Genomic DNA, 16,074 nt, shown 5'->3' on the forward strand with positions numbered 1-16,074 from the left:
ATTTTATCATCATCTTTAAAGAAGCTGTACATAATGTTGATATTTTTAAAATAAGAAATAAACGCAGTGCCCCTTATGGTATACTCTCCCGGCATGTTTTGTTGTAAGATAAACAACTCCCACTCGTCATTTATTTCTTAATTAAATCATGTTAACATAGCAGTATAATGCGTACCTCTGGCGGACAAGGTTGATCTGATGGAGACTGCGCTACCCATGTTGGAGGTGCCACCCTGGGGCAGCGGCTCCACAACATTCTTGTTGAATGGGGAAGGACTCCTGCGAACTCTCGGGGACGTGAGAGACGTGGGTGTTCCAGGTCTGGAGGATGGAGTACCAGGTCTGGAGGATGGCGTGCCAGGCCGTGATCGGTTCTTCTCAGTGACTGAGTCATTGTCGACTTCCTGTATAAATAAAGGATGCAAGAGTCTGGCATTAACTTGCTGCAACATGACATACCGTATTCGACATAATAAGCGCCCCGCTCTAATAAGCGCCCATGGCGATATTTGCCAATATATTGGCAAGTGAACAATCCCAATTAGCACCCCTTCAGATTGATCAATGTACACAAGACTTATTTATCTATGTAAAGTATGCACTCGTGTGTTATATGCACCCTAAATTATGGGCAAATAAATTCTGGAAAAATATATCTGTCGTATATAAACATTTCAGGCTTTCAGCATAAACCATGTAATTTATCCTTTAACTCTGTAGTTTTCACCAAAATAATATTACATAATATTGTAATAAGAGCCCCCTATTTCTAATTTTGAGCGCTTATTACGTCGAATACAGTAATCTGCGACATTTATCTTTCAGAGGATTTTCCCGTATTTACAACATGATGAATCCCAAGAAAATAGCGAGTGAGTGAGTTGGGTTGAATACCACTTTGAACAGTATCCAGCTTGTATCTTAGTTATATCATGGCATGGCACTGTCAGCCTAATGTGAGAGGAAAGCCTGACCTGATGCAGGTCCAAACCACTTTGGTATGTTACAGACAAACCATGAATCATAATGATGTCAAACCTGGGATACGACAACAGTACTTTAAACAGTATTTAGTGACATAACCCTGTCAGGGTGATGTAGGAGGAAAGCCTGAAGTGATGCAGGATGTCTACAGTTTGGGTGAAACCCACAATCACAAGCGTGGTGATGACAAACCTCGAAAGATAATCAGGTGAACTGGCATTCAAACCCACAATCATAGGATTCTAGCATAACTAAGCTAATGCAACTCTGCACAATGAATTTAAATGATTGAGACAACTGTGCCGCACATACCACCCATAATCCTTGAACACAGCATGAACTGACCGACTGCTAATCAGATGCTGGGCATGTGCAAATACCGTATTCGACGAAATAAGTGCCCCACTCGAATAAGCGCCATAATAGGCGATATTTGCTAATATATTGGCTAGTGAACAATCCCAATTAACACCCCTTCCGATTGATCAATGTACACAAGACCTATTTATTCGTGTATAATACGCACTCATGTGTAATATGCACCCTCAATTATAGGCAATTAAATTCTGGAAAAATACACCTGTCGTATATAAACATTTCAGGCTGTCAGTGTAAACCACGAAATTTATCTTTCAACGTTTTTTTCACCAAAATAATATTCTAATAAGAGCCCCCTATTTCTAATTTTGAGAGCGTCCTGGGCACCTATTACGTCGAATACAGTACATGCTTTCAACAAGGAAACCTTGGGAAATGTAATGGTTAAGAAATAGTGAAATCAAACAAACACTGAAAAATGATGTCCTTGTATCTACAACAGTTTCCGAAAAACCTTATCCCCCTTGAAGTCGGATGGAGGGATGGAGGACAGATTGATGGACAATCCCACACCTATATCTCCTGTACCACTTCCAAACCAGTGTTTGGGTAGCAGACAAAAACGTTGTGTGGTAGACACAGGACAGCATACTGACCTCATCATATTACCCTTACATTTAAATGCCTGGTAATAACTGAAACATTCAGACCAGAGAAATCCTATTACCTGTGAACCCTTTTCTTTGGGAGGTTCTGTTTTAACTTTATCATCTTTATCGTCTTGCTTCCCTTCCAATTTCTTTTTCTTTTCTATGCTTTTATCCCTCTTCTTCTTCCTGTATTTGCCCGGACTTGGCGGTGCAGGCTTGCTAGGTTCATCCTGGGTGTACAATAATATTTCTCTTCAAAACTCATCAAAACTTCTAGCAATCCTTCATTAGGTGTTACCATAAGAATTGTTAATGTAATATATAATGACAAAGAAACAGAGTATTATTCAAAAGGACCGACAAAAGACACATCCCAAATTCAATGATGGTAAAACCCATTTATTTGGGTAGTGACCATGGTGATGCTGGCTGTGTTCAGGTGAATTAAGGATAACACAACATATGTCTTTCCATTCTTCTGATACGGTGGAGGTAAAACAAGGTCCATATCACAAACCTGTAATGTTGTATCTAAGATATTTTCATCCTCGGCTCCAGACACAACCACAGGTGGATTTTTGTCTGTAAAATTGACAAAGTGTATAAATGCATTTGTGTTAGAACTACTTGAGACATTTCATAAACATTCCCCCTGCGTTTCCCCATAACGATCGACTACTGTGAAGTTTGTCACCAGAAGGAAACTAAAGTCTCCATCTGAATGGATGAAATCTGGCATCTCTTTCTTACAGCTAGCTATTGGCAATTTAACCATGACAAAGAAACAGAGTATCATCTGAAATCTTGTGATGCGATACCACTGGTATCACGATACACCACAACTGATTGTGAGGAATCATGCTACACACATTTATTATCATTACCTCAAAAACTTTAACATAAAAACAAAAAAACAAAAAAACAGTTATCATCAATGGAGGATTGGTTACTAAATCTAATAGTGGGTCATGTCCACTAATACCACCACACCCCCAGGGAACCCATGAAGATCTGGGGTAGGATATGTCTTCAGCAACACATGCATGCCTCGAAAGGTGACTACGTTTGTCGTAAGAGACAAATAACGTGATTGGGTGGCAGGCTCACTGACTTAGTGATATATGTCATCATATGGATCGATGCTCATGATATCAATCACTGGATTGTTGGTCCAGACTCAATTATCTACAGATTGTGGTCGTATAGCTAGAATATTTCTGAGTGCAGCGTTAAACAAGAAACAAAGAAACAAATGTCCTCGGGTTCTGCCATGCTTACAGGAGCGGTATCCTACCTTCACCATTACAGGAGGTAACTCCACAGCTCCTGTTCTCTCTATATATAGAGAGAACAGGAGCTGTGGAGTTACCTCCTGTTTATATATATAGTGATCAAACAAAATGAAAATTTAAGTTTCATCTGTACCTGAGTATCGCTGACATCGCAGGTATCCAAAAGGGATGCCATGGCTCTAATGCCTACTCTAGAAATATCCTGTTATTGGCATTTGATATACTCTTGATAAATTCAGCTTGAAATGTAAAGAAAGCATTATTTGCTCTTGGTTTTTTTTCCTCAATCCTATTTCAATAACAATGATTACTAACAATGTAAGAATACACGAGTTTCAAAACCGATTTTTATACATATATATGCATCATATGACATGCATAATTATATACATAAAAACATATTTTAACAGAAGTTTTAACACAAATGAAACAGATCACTCAAAGCAGAGGCATGAACAGGATTCTCTCAGTTATTCATACATGCAATAGTCTACAGTTTACTGGTACTACTGAGTGAGTGAGTGAGTGAGTGAGTGAGTGAGTGAGAAATGTTTTATGTGTTTATCAGAAATAATACAGTACAGTAAGTGAGTGAGTGAGTGAGTGAATAGTGTTAAACATCTCAGCCAGCAATATTGCAGTTCCATCACGGCTGCTTAAATAATAAAGTCTGGACCAAGAAACTTTCGACTGAAACAAATACATGATTTACCTTCCAAAGGAATAACTTGTGCTGCACTTTTTGAGGGCTTTTTCTTCTTTATCTTTAACTTTGTTGCCATTCTGCTAATCTACTGGCATCAACCTTGAATAAAAACAAACTAAAAACATGCAAAAACGTCATTCATAATCAGATAATGTTAATTATTTTGAATATGATTATGCAGATTTTACAAGCACTTCCCATAGGGACGATTTTGCATATATATTATTATAATATATATGCAAAATCAGCCCTAAGGCCAACATAATCACAACATCACTGGTTGGTAATACGATTGCTTGGTACACATGACCATGAGGCTGTTATCAAGAAATCATCATTAAAATACAATGTACATTTTAGGGACGACACAGTTTTAAAAAAATGGAACCAGTTAAACGTTTTCATGAAATAAATACATTCCAAACATCAAGAGTGCAAGGTAACCACATCCATGGTGTCGTGGACAGAAAGTGCCTGGAGGACGGCAGGTCAGTGGTTCAATCCCCTGGTCGGTTCATACCAAAAGACATTAGAAGATGGTACTTGTTGTTACCCTGCTAGGCACTTGGCATTTCGGGTATTAATTAGAACATTATCAGTGAGTGCTGAACCGGTTAGGAATTCTAATTAAACCAAAACAAGTCATTCAAGTAATCCTGACCATTTTTTTCAAAGAAGCAAAATGTTCCTACAGAGATTTCTTAGTAAGAATAGCATTTGCAATCTCAATGTAGAGAAATGACAATGTGCCAATGACACAGCATTACACATTTTATCTCACGCACAGTAAGTGGTATTCAGATTAGGGCTGGGACGAATCCAAAATTTACTACTTGGGTACCCAACCCCCTAGTACCCGACCCTACCCGGGAAGTCACTGTAGGTCTCAAGAGTTGGAAACAAAATGTCTGATTGGGAATTGTTTTACCGCAGCCCTGGCAAAAACTATTTAGATACATGTATCAAACGATCAGATCATGGGTACACTGAATTTACTAAAGCTTTATCTTTATTCAAACATATACAAGTCAAAAGGAATGTGTGCATCGTCAGAAATAAATGCGAACATTAGCGACTTGTAGTGTAACCACTAAGCTATAGAGAGTTTTTATCATCAAACAATATATCATGTGACTACCCGTGGGTACCTGGGTCCTACTCAGGACCCACCCGACCTGTGTACCCGAGTTACCCGTCCCAGCCCTTATTCATAATCAGTCAGAATTCCCCCCAAATGCATATATTATAACTTGTTCCATGTGCTTCGATGTTACATAGTGAGTGAGTGAGTATGGTTTTACGCCGCTTTTAGCAATATTCCAGCAATATCACGGCGGGGTAGAACCTGATGGAAACCTGCTCGTTTGCCATAAATGTAATTATGATTTCTTGTGTTTAGATCTAATTGCAGATTAATTTGTAAGAATGAACAATACATAAAAAAGTATGACTGAGAAGATAATTAAAACGTAATTTCTGGTACACTTTGACACATGTAGAGTGATCTGAAGACAGCCCAAACTTCAGTTCCCCAAACAGAGGACTTTTGCTAATAATAGATATCAAACCCCGACTGTGAAAAACGTAAGTTTCCTAAGGGACAATTTGTCACATTCGCATAAATTGACAAGGACACATACAGCACAAAGCAAACACTGTTCAAATATCTACGTGACATGCAATGCCATTGCAAAGGAAAATAGGCCCAACACGAAGATTGATCGAGTATCTTGGCAGGTGCGCGGTGATCACGATTCTCAGCCCGACAAATTTCCTTCATCGAATATTACCTACAAAGGAATATATGTTTCAACTACCTTATTAAAATCTCCGAAAAAGATTATATTACTTGTGTTATTTGTTGATATGTGACATAAGGAATAATATACGTACACTTTCTCCTTACGTCAACATTCGGCAGCCATTTTGAAGCTTCCTTGAAAACTATGGAGATGATGACGTCACAACAGAAACGTCATCAAAACATGTGCTCGCATTTCGCGAGCAGACGAATTTGTAACCGGTGATCTATCGAGTTTCTATATCACGTGTAAGGGTGTCATTATGTAACTTGAGCAGTCATAGTTATTGTCCAAGTGGTTTTGACACAAATAGGTCAGGGACGACAAAAATATGATCAATATGCTTGGAAATGTAGGATAATGTAAATGAAACTTAATGATTCAAATACAATATTCAGGATGTTACCCATCAAATTTACCTGTCGAAATGTAACTCGTTGAAGAAAAAAACACAACCGGAAAATCATGTTACTAATTATGTTTTAGACTTTTCCATTTTATATTCATTGTATTATTTTGCTCTTTTGTGAACAGCAGGGGAACAATGCCAGATGGGGTGAGATAAGGCAGAAATGGACCTCTCCTATGGCATCCCGTTTGGAAAGTATGACCACCAATGATAAATGAACTGAATAATAATTCATCCACGATGACCACTCGTAACTTCATTTATACATATCATTGGACATGTTTGCAAGAACAAATTCCTGACAGTCTGAAAACATGTCAGCCTGCTTCTTTTGCCAAGTCTGAAGCTAAAGTCTACTATTTCAACTTTGAACTTTGTTAGCAATACTTGTCATGGTCTAAAACTAATAATGATGACAAGATGTTATTAGATTGCAAATGTCAGTGTCTCAGAGCAGTATACAATATATATGTTTCCCTTTGTTCCAGAGAAGTATATGTTTAATATGTTTTCAGTTCATGCAAACTTAATTACTAAAGAATAAATACTTATGACAAAATTGGGCAAGTAACTAGGTAACTAGATTCGAGTAAAAATATTACATGGTTAAAACAATGATATTCATTTGCTGTATTTCTCTGTGGTAAGGAATATTATATATCACTGGATCATATACAGTCTGCCTTTATGAACTATTCTGTGTGTCTAAGCCCAAGAGGGTGAAAATTTTTAAAAAAACCTCCTGGTAATATTATTTCGGCCAGTATGCCTGAGGAATGGGACTCTTTTAAGACAAAAGTCAAGCTAGGAATTAAGAATATTATTTGCATTTGAAATGTATGTTGATTAATAGACCTTTTTTTTAAAAAGTATTTAAAACATTTCGTGAAATGTAAAACAAGGACAATTAGACATTTGAATATAATCATTCTTTCAACCAACCACAGCATTTGTTTTGTTTTTCTTTTGCAAAGTTAGGTTTCGTAAAATTAGAAAACAATTGTCCAGGGATAATATCAATTGTAAAAATATACTCATAATTTATTCACATGGAATACAGTGAAAGATTCCTAAACAACATACCCCAATAGAAATATTATTATGGCCAATAACACAAATCAAAATATATCAAATTTGAAGTATCATTTGACATAAACTAATATAAATACAATTGTTACTGTTACTAACAAGTGTTGCTGCTGTCATTCTTATACTCTTTCATCTTAATACATAATGTAATTTTATACAGGTTAAAAATTGGTTTTTACATAAAAAGAGGCCAAATGACAATATTAATAATTGGAAATATTGTATTATTATTTTGTCTAAAAGAGTGTTTATATCAAACTATGACATTTGTAGCAGATCAAATTGAGAAATAGGTTGCCAGTGATTTATTTTTGGTGGTGAATATTTATTCCCTGAAAGCATGAACATTGTGAAAATGTGATGTCCTCCTTGAGGCTATTGACCTATCCTGACAGTCCCTATGTGATACTGAGACCCAGGAATCTGTAGCCTGAAGAGTTGAGTCTCTCCTTGTGCCTGTTCCAGGAGGTCTGAGACCGTGAGGAGACCTGGAGACTCTTCAGCAGAAGAGCAGGAGGTGCTGATGGGGGCACCGCCCGAAGCCATGCCTGTAGCCACACCCAAACCAGCACAGCAGAGGTCGGAGCGGCAGCCACAGTTATCCTATTCATATCATATCATATTATATTTGCTGAAACAATTGATGAATAGTTTTGAATACTAAATAAATTAAACAGTAAACATTAAATTTCTGTCTATATACCATTTCAGTACAGATATATATTGTTATAATAAAGAAACTCATTTTGAATTCTTGCTTCTCGATTATTAATTGAAATTGTCACTCAAAGATCACATCTGAATGAAATATTTTTAAAACTTAAATTCATGATGTACAGTCATTAATTTTCTTCTCAAATCAACATGGTATTGATATTTTTAGTACTTTGCATGGCAGAATAGTGGTACCAATATGCTCATAATTTTACAAATAAGGACTTAATGTTGGGTGCTTATCCAAATATATTTATTTATATAATTGTAAAAATATTAGTCAATTTTTTTTCTCCAATAATTCATCTCCATCCTTTTGTAAGAAGACAATAATTACCCATGAACAGGCCATACTGATGTAATTATTAAACTATGTATTCAGAATCAATTTATATAGGCCAAATATAGTGTTCATATTTTCTCTTTAGCTATCCTGCTTTCATGGTTGGTCATGCCAAAAGACAAGTCCTGTATGTCGAAGAGGAACCTGTGGTAAGTTGAACAGTTCCCTCACTTTCTGATGATTGAAACATGTAATTACATGCAAGATCAGAGTTGCAATTTTTCACATGCGTTTCATTCCTGTTTAATTCATGTCAGAGGAATATTGACTCCAATATGCTGGTACTGGGACCCTGCACTCTGTGAAAATGATATATTCTGTGTTGAACAGAATGGCATGATTCAGTGGATTTGTAAATGTTACAGCGCAAGGAGTGCCAAGAAGCAGACTTTGTGGGAGGGTTCATTGCAGCATAAGACTAATTCATTGTACCGCAGTCAGGTAGCCTAGTGGTTAAAGCGTTCCCTCGTCACGCCGAAGACCCGGGTTCGATTCCTGACATGGACACAATTGTGTGAAGCCCATTTTTCTGGTGTCCCCTACGTGATATTGCTGGAATATTGCTAAAAGCGGCGTAAAACCATACTCACTCACTCCCCTGTACCACGGACAACATTATTCTGGTCCGTGATAGTACTCATGGTAGGGGCCTTGATATCTCAGTGGAGCTTAGGAAATCTACCCAGATACACAATATTGTGACATCCATGATTGTCAGCAGTACTCAACATAGGTGAATGTGTGAGGTGAATTGGTTGTTTTCAACAGACATGTATTTTGCAGCTGCAGAGAGGGTCTGAATCAATTGTGTGTGCACATATATTTTTCTTTATTTGTGAAAGGTTATGGAAACTCTTTTCCGTGAAATTCTGATCTGGGGTCTTTACAGGAATTTCTTTCATTCTTGTTGTGAACAAACATTTTGAGCCTTTGATATCTATATTCATTACATATTTATTTCATCTCTAACAGTGAACATTGAAATATAATATGTGTAAGCTTTCCCATGACAATATACAATCAGATTGTTTAGCTGTCAGGGCATTTTTTAAATCACTGCACTCGTTAAATGTGTATGTACTTGATCTTTTAAGTAAATACATTATTTTTTTTAATTGCACCAATGTCACATGTGTAGCCTGTGTGCATTACTTTGTACACTGGATATTTTTTAGTGTTTGAGAGCTTTAATTGGAAAACACTTCACTTGTAGGTTGGGGCTGTGTCAAAAGTGTGCAGGTCAATTCCCCATGTCTGGATCCCTGTTCACCTGCCTTCACTCACAAATAATGTGTGAAAGACAATAAACGTGAACCTCTCCTAAGCAGAGAGTAAAAAAAAAAAAATGTGATAAAGAGTGCTGTTCACATGGAATGAGGGATATGATAATCAAAGATAAAAAGAATTAACCAACTGATAGATTTGTGGATAATTTGCTTCAAGCAGTGATATCTTGTAAATTGGTGTACAGATCTGAGTGGAAATAATTTATATATATATTATTTATCGCAAAACATGTGTACAAAAAGTTCAGCTGTAAGACCAACATGAAGAAATGGCAAAATATTCAGTTAACGTTTTGAAGAATAACAAATTTATTATTGTCTGACGTCTTTTTTTCCAGCTGTCCAGCATTTTTCACTAATCAATCAGTACAACAAAGATAAAAAATTATTTTATCACTGATGGGCAATTGTTTAAAGTGAAACCCTCTCAGAGAGTGCATTAAGTATAAGAGTGAATTTTGTCTTTATGCAAACAAATGCTTCCAAGGGCCACCCACCATGTAAAGACAAAAAGTGTGTTTAGACTTGAAATTTTGATACAACCCCTTAAGTGTATGGATATCAGTTCACCAATCAGGAGTGCTAAGTTATTATTGACCCAACTTTCATAAAGCTTTAGTTGGTCCTTTTTAATTGAGGTCAAGTTACAACTCATGGTTTTGAAGGTTTTCATTAAATAATTTTAACAGTCAATATCTTTGTGCTTTTAATAACTTTAATCAAAGGAAAATTACAATGTATTAAATTCAAAGTGCCAATCAAACTTGCAGCGCTGTTATGAAAATGTATAAGGACTGCCAAAGCTACATGATATGTCTGTAAATTCACTGACATCACGTTGGGTTTGTGTTGACAAATGAAACATATCTAAATATCAATTATCTTTCATTTCTTTTGAGAACTTTGAACATAATCCAACTTCCTTCGGCTAGCACGCTGGTGTTAAAACAGATTTTTCTTTTCCATTAGGAATGAATTTGAGCAGGTGATAAGTGGCTTTTTTGGTTTTCAGTCCGGAGACTGATATCGCTGGCTGATCTGTTTTCTGTACAGTTGAAAATAAGGATGTATTTCCAGCATGATGTCATCCATGGAATGAAAAGGAGAAAGGGAGACAGTTTTGACTTTGAAAATATTTATCCTCCTCTATCATGTGATCATCTGCCGCATCCAAGTAAACTGAGGTAGAGTCATCTTGTCATATTGAAGAAATAAAGTTAAGCAAGACCTCTCATCCATAAGATGATGTGTGAGTTCCTAAACTGTTATACACTCACAGACAAAATATTGCCTCGCAATCATCCATTGTTATTTATTTAGGCATTCTCAGAGGCCAATATTCGGCTCCAAATCTACATAGAATATTTGTTAAAATTACCCGATTTGAAAATAAAATTCCCAGTAATATTTAGTATAATTATTATGAACAGTGTTTTAGTGGATAACAGAACCAAAGAGGAAAGGCTTTTGATGCTTACTGGGAATTTTACATTATTGCAATTAGTGCAGATACATAATAATTAGTGCAGATACATAATAAGGGACTGGCCATTTATTGGCTGGGGGGTGGGGGTTTCAGGAAAAATGACACAATGATAGAGTGGGGTGGGGTGGGGTGGGGTGGGGTGGGGTGGGGTGTCATCGCAAAGAACATTAACAACCCTTTGAGTGTGGCCATGAAAAAAGGACACAGATCTATCTTTTCAAATAAAAAAATTATAAATTATAAAGAACCAGTCATTTATTATTTTATAGGGTGGGTGAAAGGATGAGGTAGTTGTGTGCTCATAAAAATGTAACATGTATTTTGCGGTTGGGGTTAAAAAAATGTTACATAAAATGGGGGGTCTGCAAATGAGGAGTTCCTGAGTATTTAATAAAAATCACAATTTGAACCTAACAATACTTTGCTCTAGGCATAACCATCTATTTCACTACAGACAATGTTTAAACTTCTGTTTTTCATGGTTCTATACACATGTTAATGATGTAAAACAGTTTTTATCATTGTTAAATGGTGATTGATTGTGTGTTGTTCCAGTGAAATGTCATCATCATCCATGAACAAATTTTGTTTGTCAACACAACATGTGAAATGTGTTCCCCGAACTTTTCCCACATGCTTGTTTTTTGCTCTTTAGTGATTTGGGTTATTAAGTGCATGCATGTGAAGATGCAATTATGCAATTCATATAGTTTTCTTTGTTGTTTAACGCCACACACAGCAATATTCCAACTATATGACGGCGGTCTGTTACTTATCGAGTCTGGCCCAGACCAGACCATGATTGATATCATGAGCATCAATCCACACAATTGGTATACAAAGGCATGCATCAACCAAGTCAGCGAGCCTGACCAAACGATCCTGATAGTCGCCTCTTATGACAAGCATAGTCACCTTTTATGGCCAGCATGGGTTGCTGAAGACCTATTCTAACCCGGATCTTCATGGGTTGCGATTCACATAGGAATAACTTGACCATATATAAAGACATTTTGTCTTTTTTTCTGACCATTATCTGAGTCAAAATGTGTCCAGACACTACATTTTATCTTCCATGTCTGTAGCATGTGTGTTGGTGAGGGGAGTTTTCATCCCAGGATGGATACCCGAGTCCCTTTCATCAGGCTCCAGTTCATCTAAACCCTTGAATACTTGAGAACCAGTCGGAGCCCTAAAGGCTACAATGTAAAACAACATACCCTCAAGGATGAGGGGCTGGTGATCTCTGTTTCCCCTGAATCTCCTGTGGGCCTTCTTGAAAGGACAGCAAGCTATTGTAATTTAGTTGATATTATTAAGCAACTATATTTCCAGAAAGGTCCAGCACAAGAAAACTGTAAAGAAGAGTCACATTGAAGAGAAACACATGTGTATTGACTATCATCTGCATCAACTAAGACAAAGAACCCAGAAATACCAACTTTGCAAGTATGACCCGCAGAAATATTTTTTCCATTTTATCAGGATCATTTTAAATTTTCTTCAATGTTATCTTTCATTCAATAAGTACTAAATCAATCCCAAATCAATTTGCAATATTGTTTTTACAATTTTGAAGTTTCAAATTGTTTCAAGTCAAGTCAATATCTTTTAGTAATGATACATTGCATATCAACAATATATAAAATCAGTTTTGGAAATTATGGGCAATCCTGGAGAATTTTGAGATTTACTCCTGTATTATTTCAATCTAGTAGCATCCCATCAATCTCAAGTATTCAACATTAGAGTTAGAGCAAGGAATCAATGATTTTCTTGCTTAATTTCAACGCTGTAAAATAGTGTATTTATGCAATGAAGCAAACAGTCACCAATTATGACTCCAAACAATAGTGTAGAAATGCTCAGTAGACTGCTCATTCCTGTATTTTCTTTCACATTTGACAACACATACTTTTCCAATTTACTTGATATCAATGTCAAGGATATGTTTATATGGTGGATGAAGATGTTTTTAATCCAGTAGAACTCATACAAGGCATGAGTCTCCTACTGTCCCACTCTTTGGTTGTGGATGGCATCTTAAACAAATATTGATGAATTCTTACTGGTTTTTGGAGGGTCCTCTATGAAAGGAAGGTCAAGCTGAGTAACCAGAGAAATAAATATGTTAATATTGAGTATATGAAAGGTAATAAACAAAACATGGCTCAATTTCCAAATGATTATTTTTAAACCAAATTCAATTTGTGGGCGGATAAAATATACAATTTCAAAGGTCAACTTTGAAGCCAGACAAATCTATCAATGTTAAGGGAGTCACTGGTCACAAGATGACGGCAACAGTTTTCAAGTTTAGCACAAATCTGAAAGTATTTCTGGTTTTGCAGCATTTCTTCTAACCCTTTCAGAGAACAGACATCCTCTCCCATGAAAAACACAGAGGAAACTCAGGTCCAGGAGCCATATGTGGATCTGAATGTTGAAATTGAAAATGTTTGTATACAAAAGTTTCAACTGCATGTTACACCTCATCTGGTGCTGTGTTTGACAACGTGTGTATTGTCTGAGTAATGCTCTATGTTTAGTCTTCTTGGATGATATCAACTGTCGACGTCAAGCCTAATATGCAAAATGAATATATGCGAGTATCCCTCACTTTAAGATTTAGAGATTAATCAGCAAGTGACAACACCAACAGTGTAGGTTTAGAAGTCTATGATAGAAGTTTTCAAGAAGTTCCATATAAGGCATATAATCAAATGAGATAGGTCAGTTCCACTCGACAAAGATTGTAAAGTGATATTAGACATCCTTTCATGTAAATGAGCAGTGTTATGTATTCACAAACTGACAATTCAGTATCGTGTGTACCTAAGTATCGATATCTTAGGTATCGGTGAATCGTTACAGCCCTAGTGGGTAGTACTGTTTTATTTGTAATTATGAGATTATTTCTTACAAGGTTGACAAGAACAAAGATACCTTCATATCCAATCCTTGGTGACTGTCATAACTGTTCCATCATTTTGTGTAAACAAACTGACCACACTTGACACGGTACTTGGTGAGAAGCACTACATCTAGGGTTCGATTACAACGTTTCATGATTTACAGTAGCTGGAATATTTACCAGATTTTATTGCGCCACTGTAACAGGACATCATCACTTCAGTCTGACTTTTATTCATATAAGCAAATAGTGAAATTTAATGAAATATGAATATTCACACATACCAGAAACCCCAAACTGTTTGTTTAATAATTGCCATATGTAGTTTGGTCATTGCTATAAGTAGATGCATTGTAGATACTAACTTGATGCTTTTCCATTTCAGAGACACTCCACACATAACATACCTTGCTGGACACCTTTTTCAGTGTCTGAGCATCTTCCACATCTTAATCTACCAAACTTCCACAGGAAACAAAGCACATCTGTATCCTTCCTAGAACTTGTGTTCATATGCGCTGTTGTTGTCAGGACAATTTTTGTATCCCTATTCTTTGATTCATATCAGAAATAGCAAAATTCTTTACATCACATCATCGGCAACAGGTGGACTTGTTAAAGCATATACATAGATGCATAGGTCATTTAGCACAGTAAACTTAAGTTCATATCAGGAGATATTCCTTATGTTGTTCTTTGCAACTAGGTGATATAAGAACAGTTGTCTTGTCTTGGACGTTTATGTTTACTGCTTGAAATGCGATATCTCATTAGGGCTGTGACAAAAATCGCCTTGAGTACTCATTTGTCATTACCCATTACTCAGATCCAGCATAATGCTTACTGGCACTATTGCCTGATGTGAACACTCTACTTGTCTTTTACAGCAGATATATATTACCAGTTCTATTATATACTGACGGCCTGAATGTTGGTTAATATATGAAGACTTACTCCTATTTAAGAGATATAAGATGGGTTGGATGCACGAATGAACATACATGCTGTGTGAACCGATGCTCATGAACGCATCACGTGTGGCGTCATAGATTCATGATTAGAAACGCACCATTTGTCTTGTGCAGGATAAGAGTGTAAAGTTTGGAAATCACGTGGAGCATATCGTGATAAGAATAAAGTCACTTTGTGGTAACACTTGACTGATTGTTAGTTTTATCATAATTGGTACACATGAGAAACATCTCTCCTTAACATGTATACTTCTTTATATGTTTCAATGGTATGCGTTTCTTTAGGCGGTCAGGTTTCATTGTGTTTCCTTGACCATGCCCATCCTTACCTTTAGAGGCAACTATGCTTGTTGTAAGAGGTGACTAACAGGATCAGGTGGTCAGGCATGTCATCGTATCCCAATTGGATCAATGCTCATGATGTCAGTAACTGGATTGTCTGATCTAGATGTGATTATTTACAGACAACCATCATATAGCTGGAACATTGCTGAGTCTGGTGTTAAACAAGAAACAAATTCTTTGATTGGTAAGCATTACTTGTTTCAGGAGTATGTCAATCAGTCTGAATGCCCGTGTCAAGGAAAGAGGGAGGTTGCCTATATTTGTCCTTGATAATGCCTTAGTTCCAGCAACTCTACCCTACTGGCAGGGTCTTGCTGGGATCAGCATCTGTGGAACAGTTGCAAGAGGAGGAGAGATGGTTTCGCAAACTCTGGAAACCAAAAATCACTTCAAAACCTACTGAAGAATGACTCCAATAACTTCTTCATTTTGAGCATAAGACTCCAGTTTATGTCTGCAAGGGGTCCCTGTTGATGGAGAAACGGTGTTCTTGAGCTTGACACATCATTATGATGATGGCATTGTGGTCCTAGTAGCATCAGCACCATCATCTGATATCAGCATTCAGCTTAAGAAATGATATAACTACATATATTTTCAATGGACCCGCAAAACTTGACTGAAGAGGATATCCACAATCTGTTTTCTCAAGATTATGTTTCGTAGCAAATTGTTCAGCTCTAATGAAAGATAGGAAGCATTATTAATTGTTGTGATGAATAAAAACATATTGCAAGGGTTATTTATTTATATTTTCTTTATTTA

General features: G+C 36.6%; 2 protein-coding genes across 2 annotated transcripts in view; one reads left to right on the forward strand and one right to left on the reverse strand.

Moving 5' to 3' along the window:
• The window catches only part of LOC139471805 (uncharacterized), a 51,803-nt gene extending 45,910 nt beyond the window's left edge, over window positions 1-5,893 (reverse strand). The window contains exons 1-5 of the mRNA XM_071254299.1: window positions 5,844-5,893; window positions 3,957-4,049; window positions 2,470-2,534; window positions 2,030-2,182; window positions 176-404 (exon numbers count right to left, since the gene is read on the reverse strand). Of these exons, the coding sequence (XP_071110400.1) occupies window positions 176-404; window positions 2,030-2,182; window positions 2,470-2,534; window positions 3,957-4,026 (517 nt within the window). The 5' untranslated portion in view covers window positions 4,027-4,049; window positions 5,844-5,893. The remainder of the gene's footprint in view (window positions 1-175; window positions 405-2,029; window positions 2,183-2,469; window positions 2,535-3,956; window positions 4,050-5,843) is intronic.
• A 431-nt stretch (window positions 5,894-6,324) lies between these two features.
• LOC139459283 (uncharacterized) lies at window positions 6,325-16,002 on the forward strand. The gene is made up of 8 exons (XM_071240737.1): window positions 6,325-6,356; window positions 7,716-7,829; window positions 8,393-8,456; window positions 10,671-10,777; window positions 12,415-12,528; window positions 13,452-13,536; window positions 14,379-14,480; window positions 15,591-16,002. The coding sequence occupies exons 1-8, from the start codon at window positions 6,325-6,327 to the stop codon at window positions 15,717-15,719; spliced, it is 747 nt and encodes a 248-aa protein (XP_071096838.1). The 3' UTR covers window positions 15,720-16,002.
• Window positions 16,003-16,074: the final 72 nt, after the last annotated feature.

The sequence above is a fragment of the Haliotis cracherodii genome, unplaced genomic scaffold, assembly GCF_022045235.1.
Source record: "Haliotis cracherodii isolate W230 unplaced genomic scaffold, xgHalCrac1.p SCAF_1, whole genome shotgun sequence".
NCBI lineage: Eukaryota > Metazoa > Mollusca > Gastropoda > Lepetellida > Haliotidae > Haliotis > Haliotis cracherodii.

Bases quoted from the DNA above. Each gene is read 5' to 3' on its own strand.
- LOC139459283 (XM_071240737.1), top strand. From the start codon at position 6,325: ATGGACCTCTCCTATGGCATCCCGTTTGGAAA. The intron at 10,778-12,414 runs GTAGAGTCATCT...CTATATTTCCAG, and splicing joins CCGCATCCAAGTAAACTGAG to AAAGGTCCAGCACAAGAAAA. The intron at 14,481-15,590 runs GTATCCTTCCTA...ATAATGCCTTAG, and splicing joins ACAGGAAACAAAGCACATCT to TTCCAGCAACTCTACCCTAC.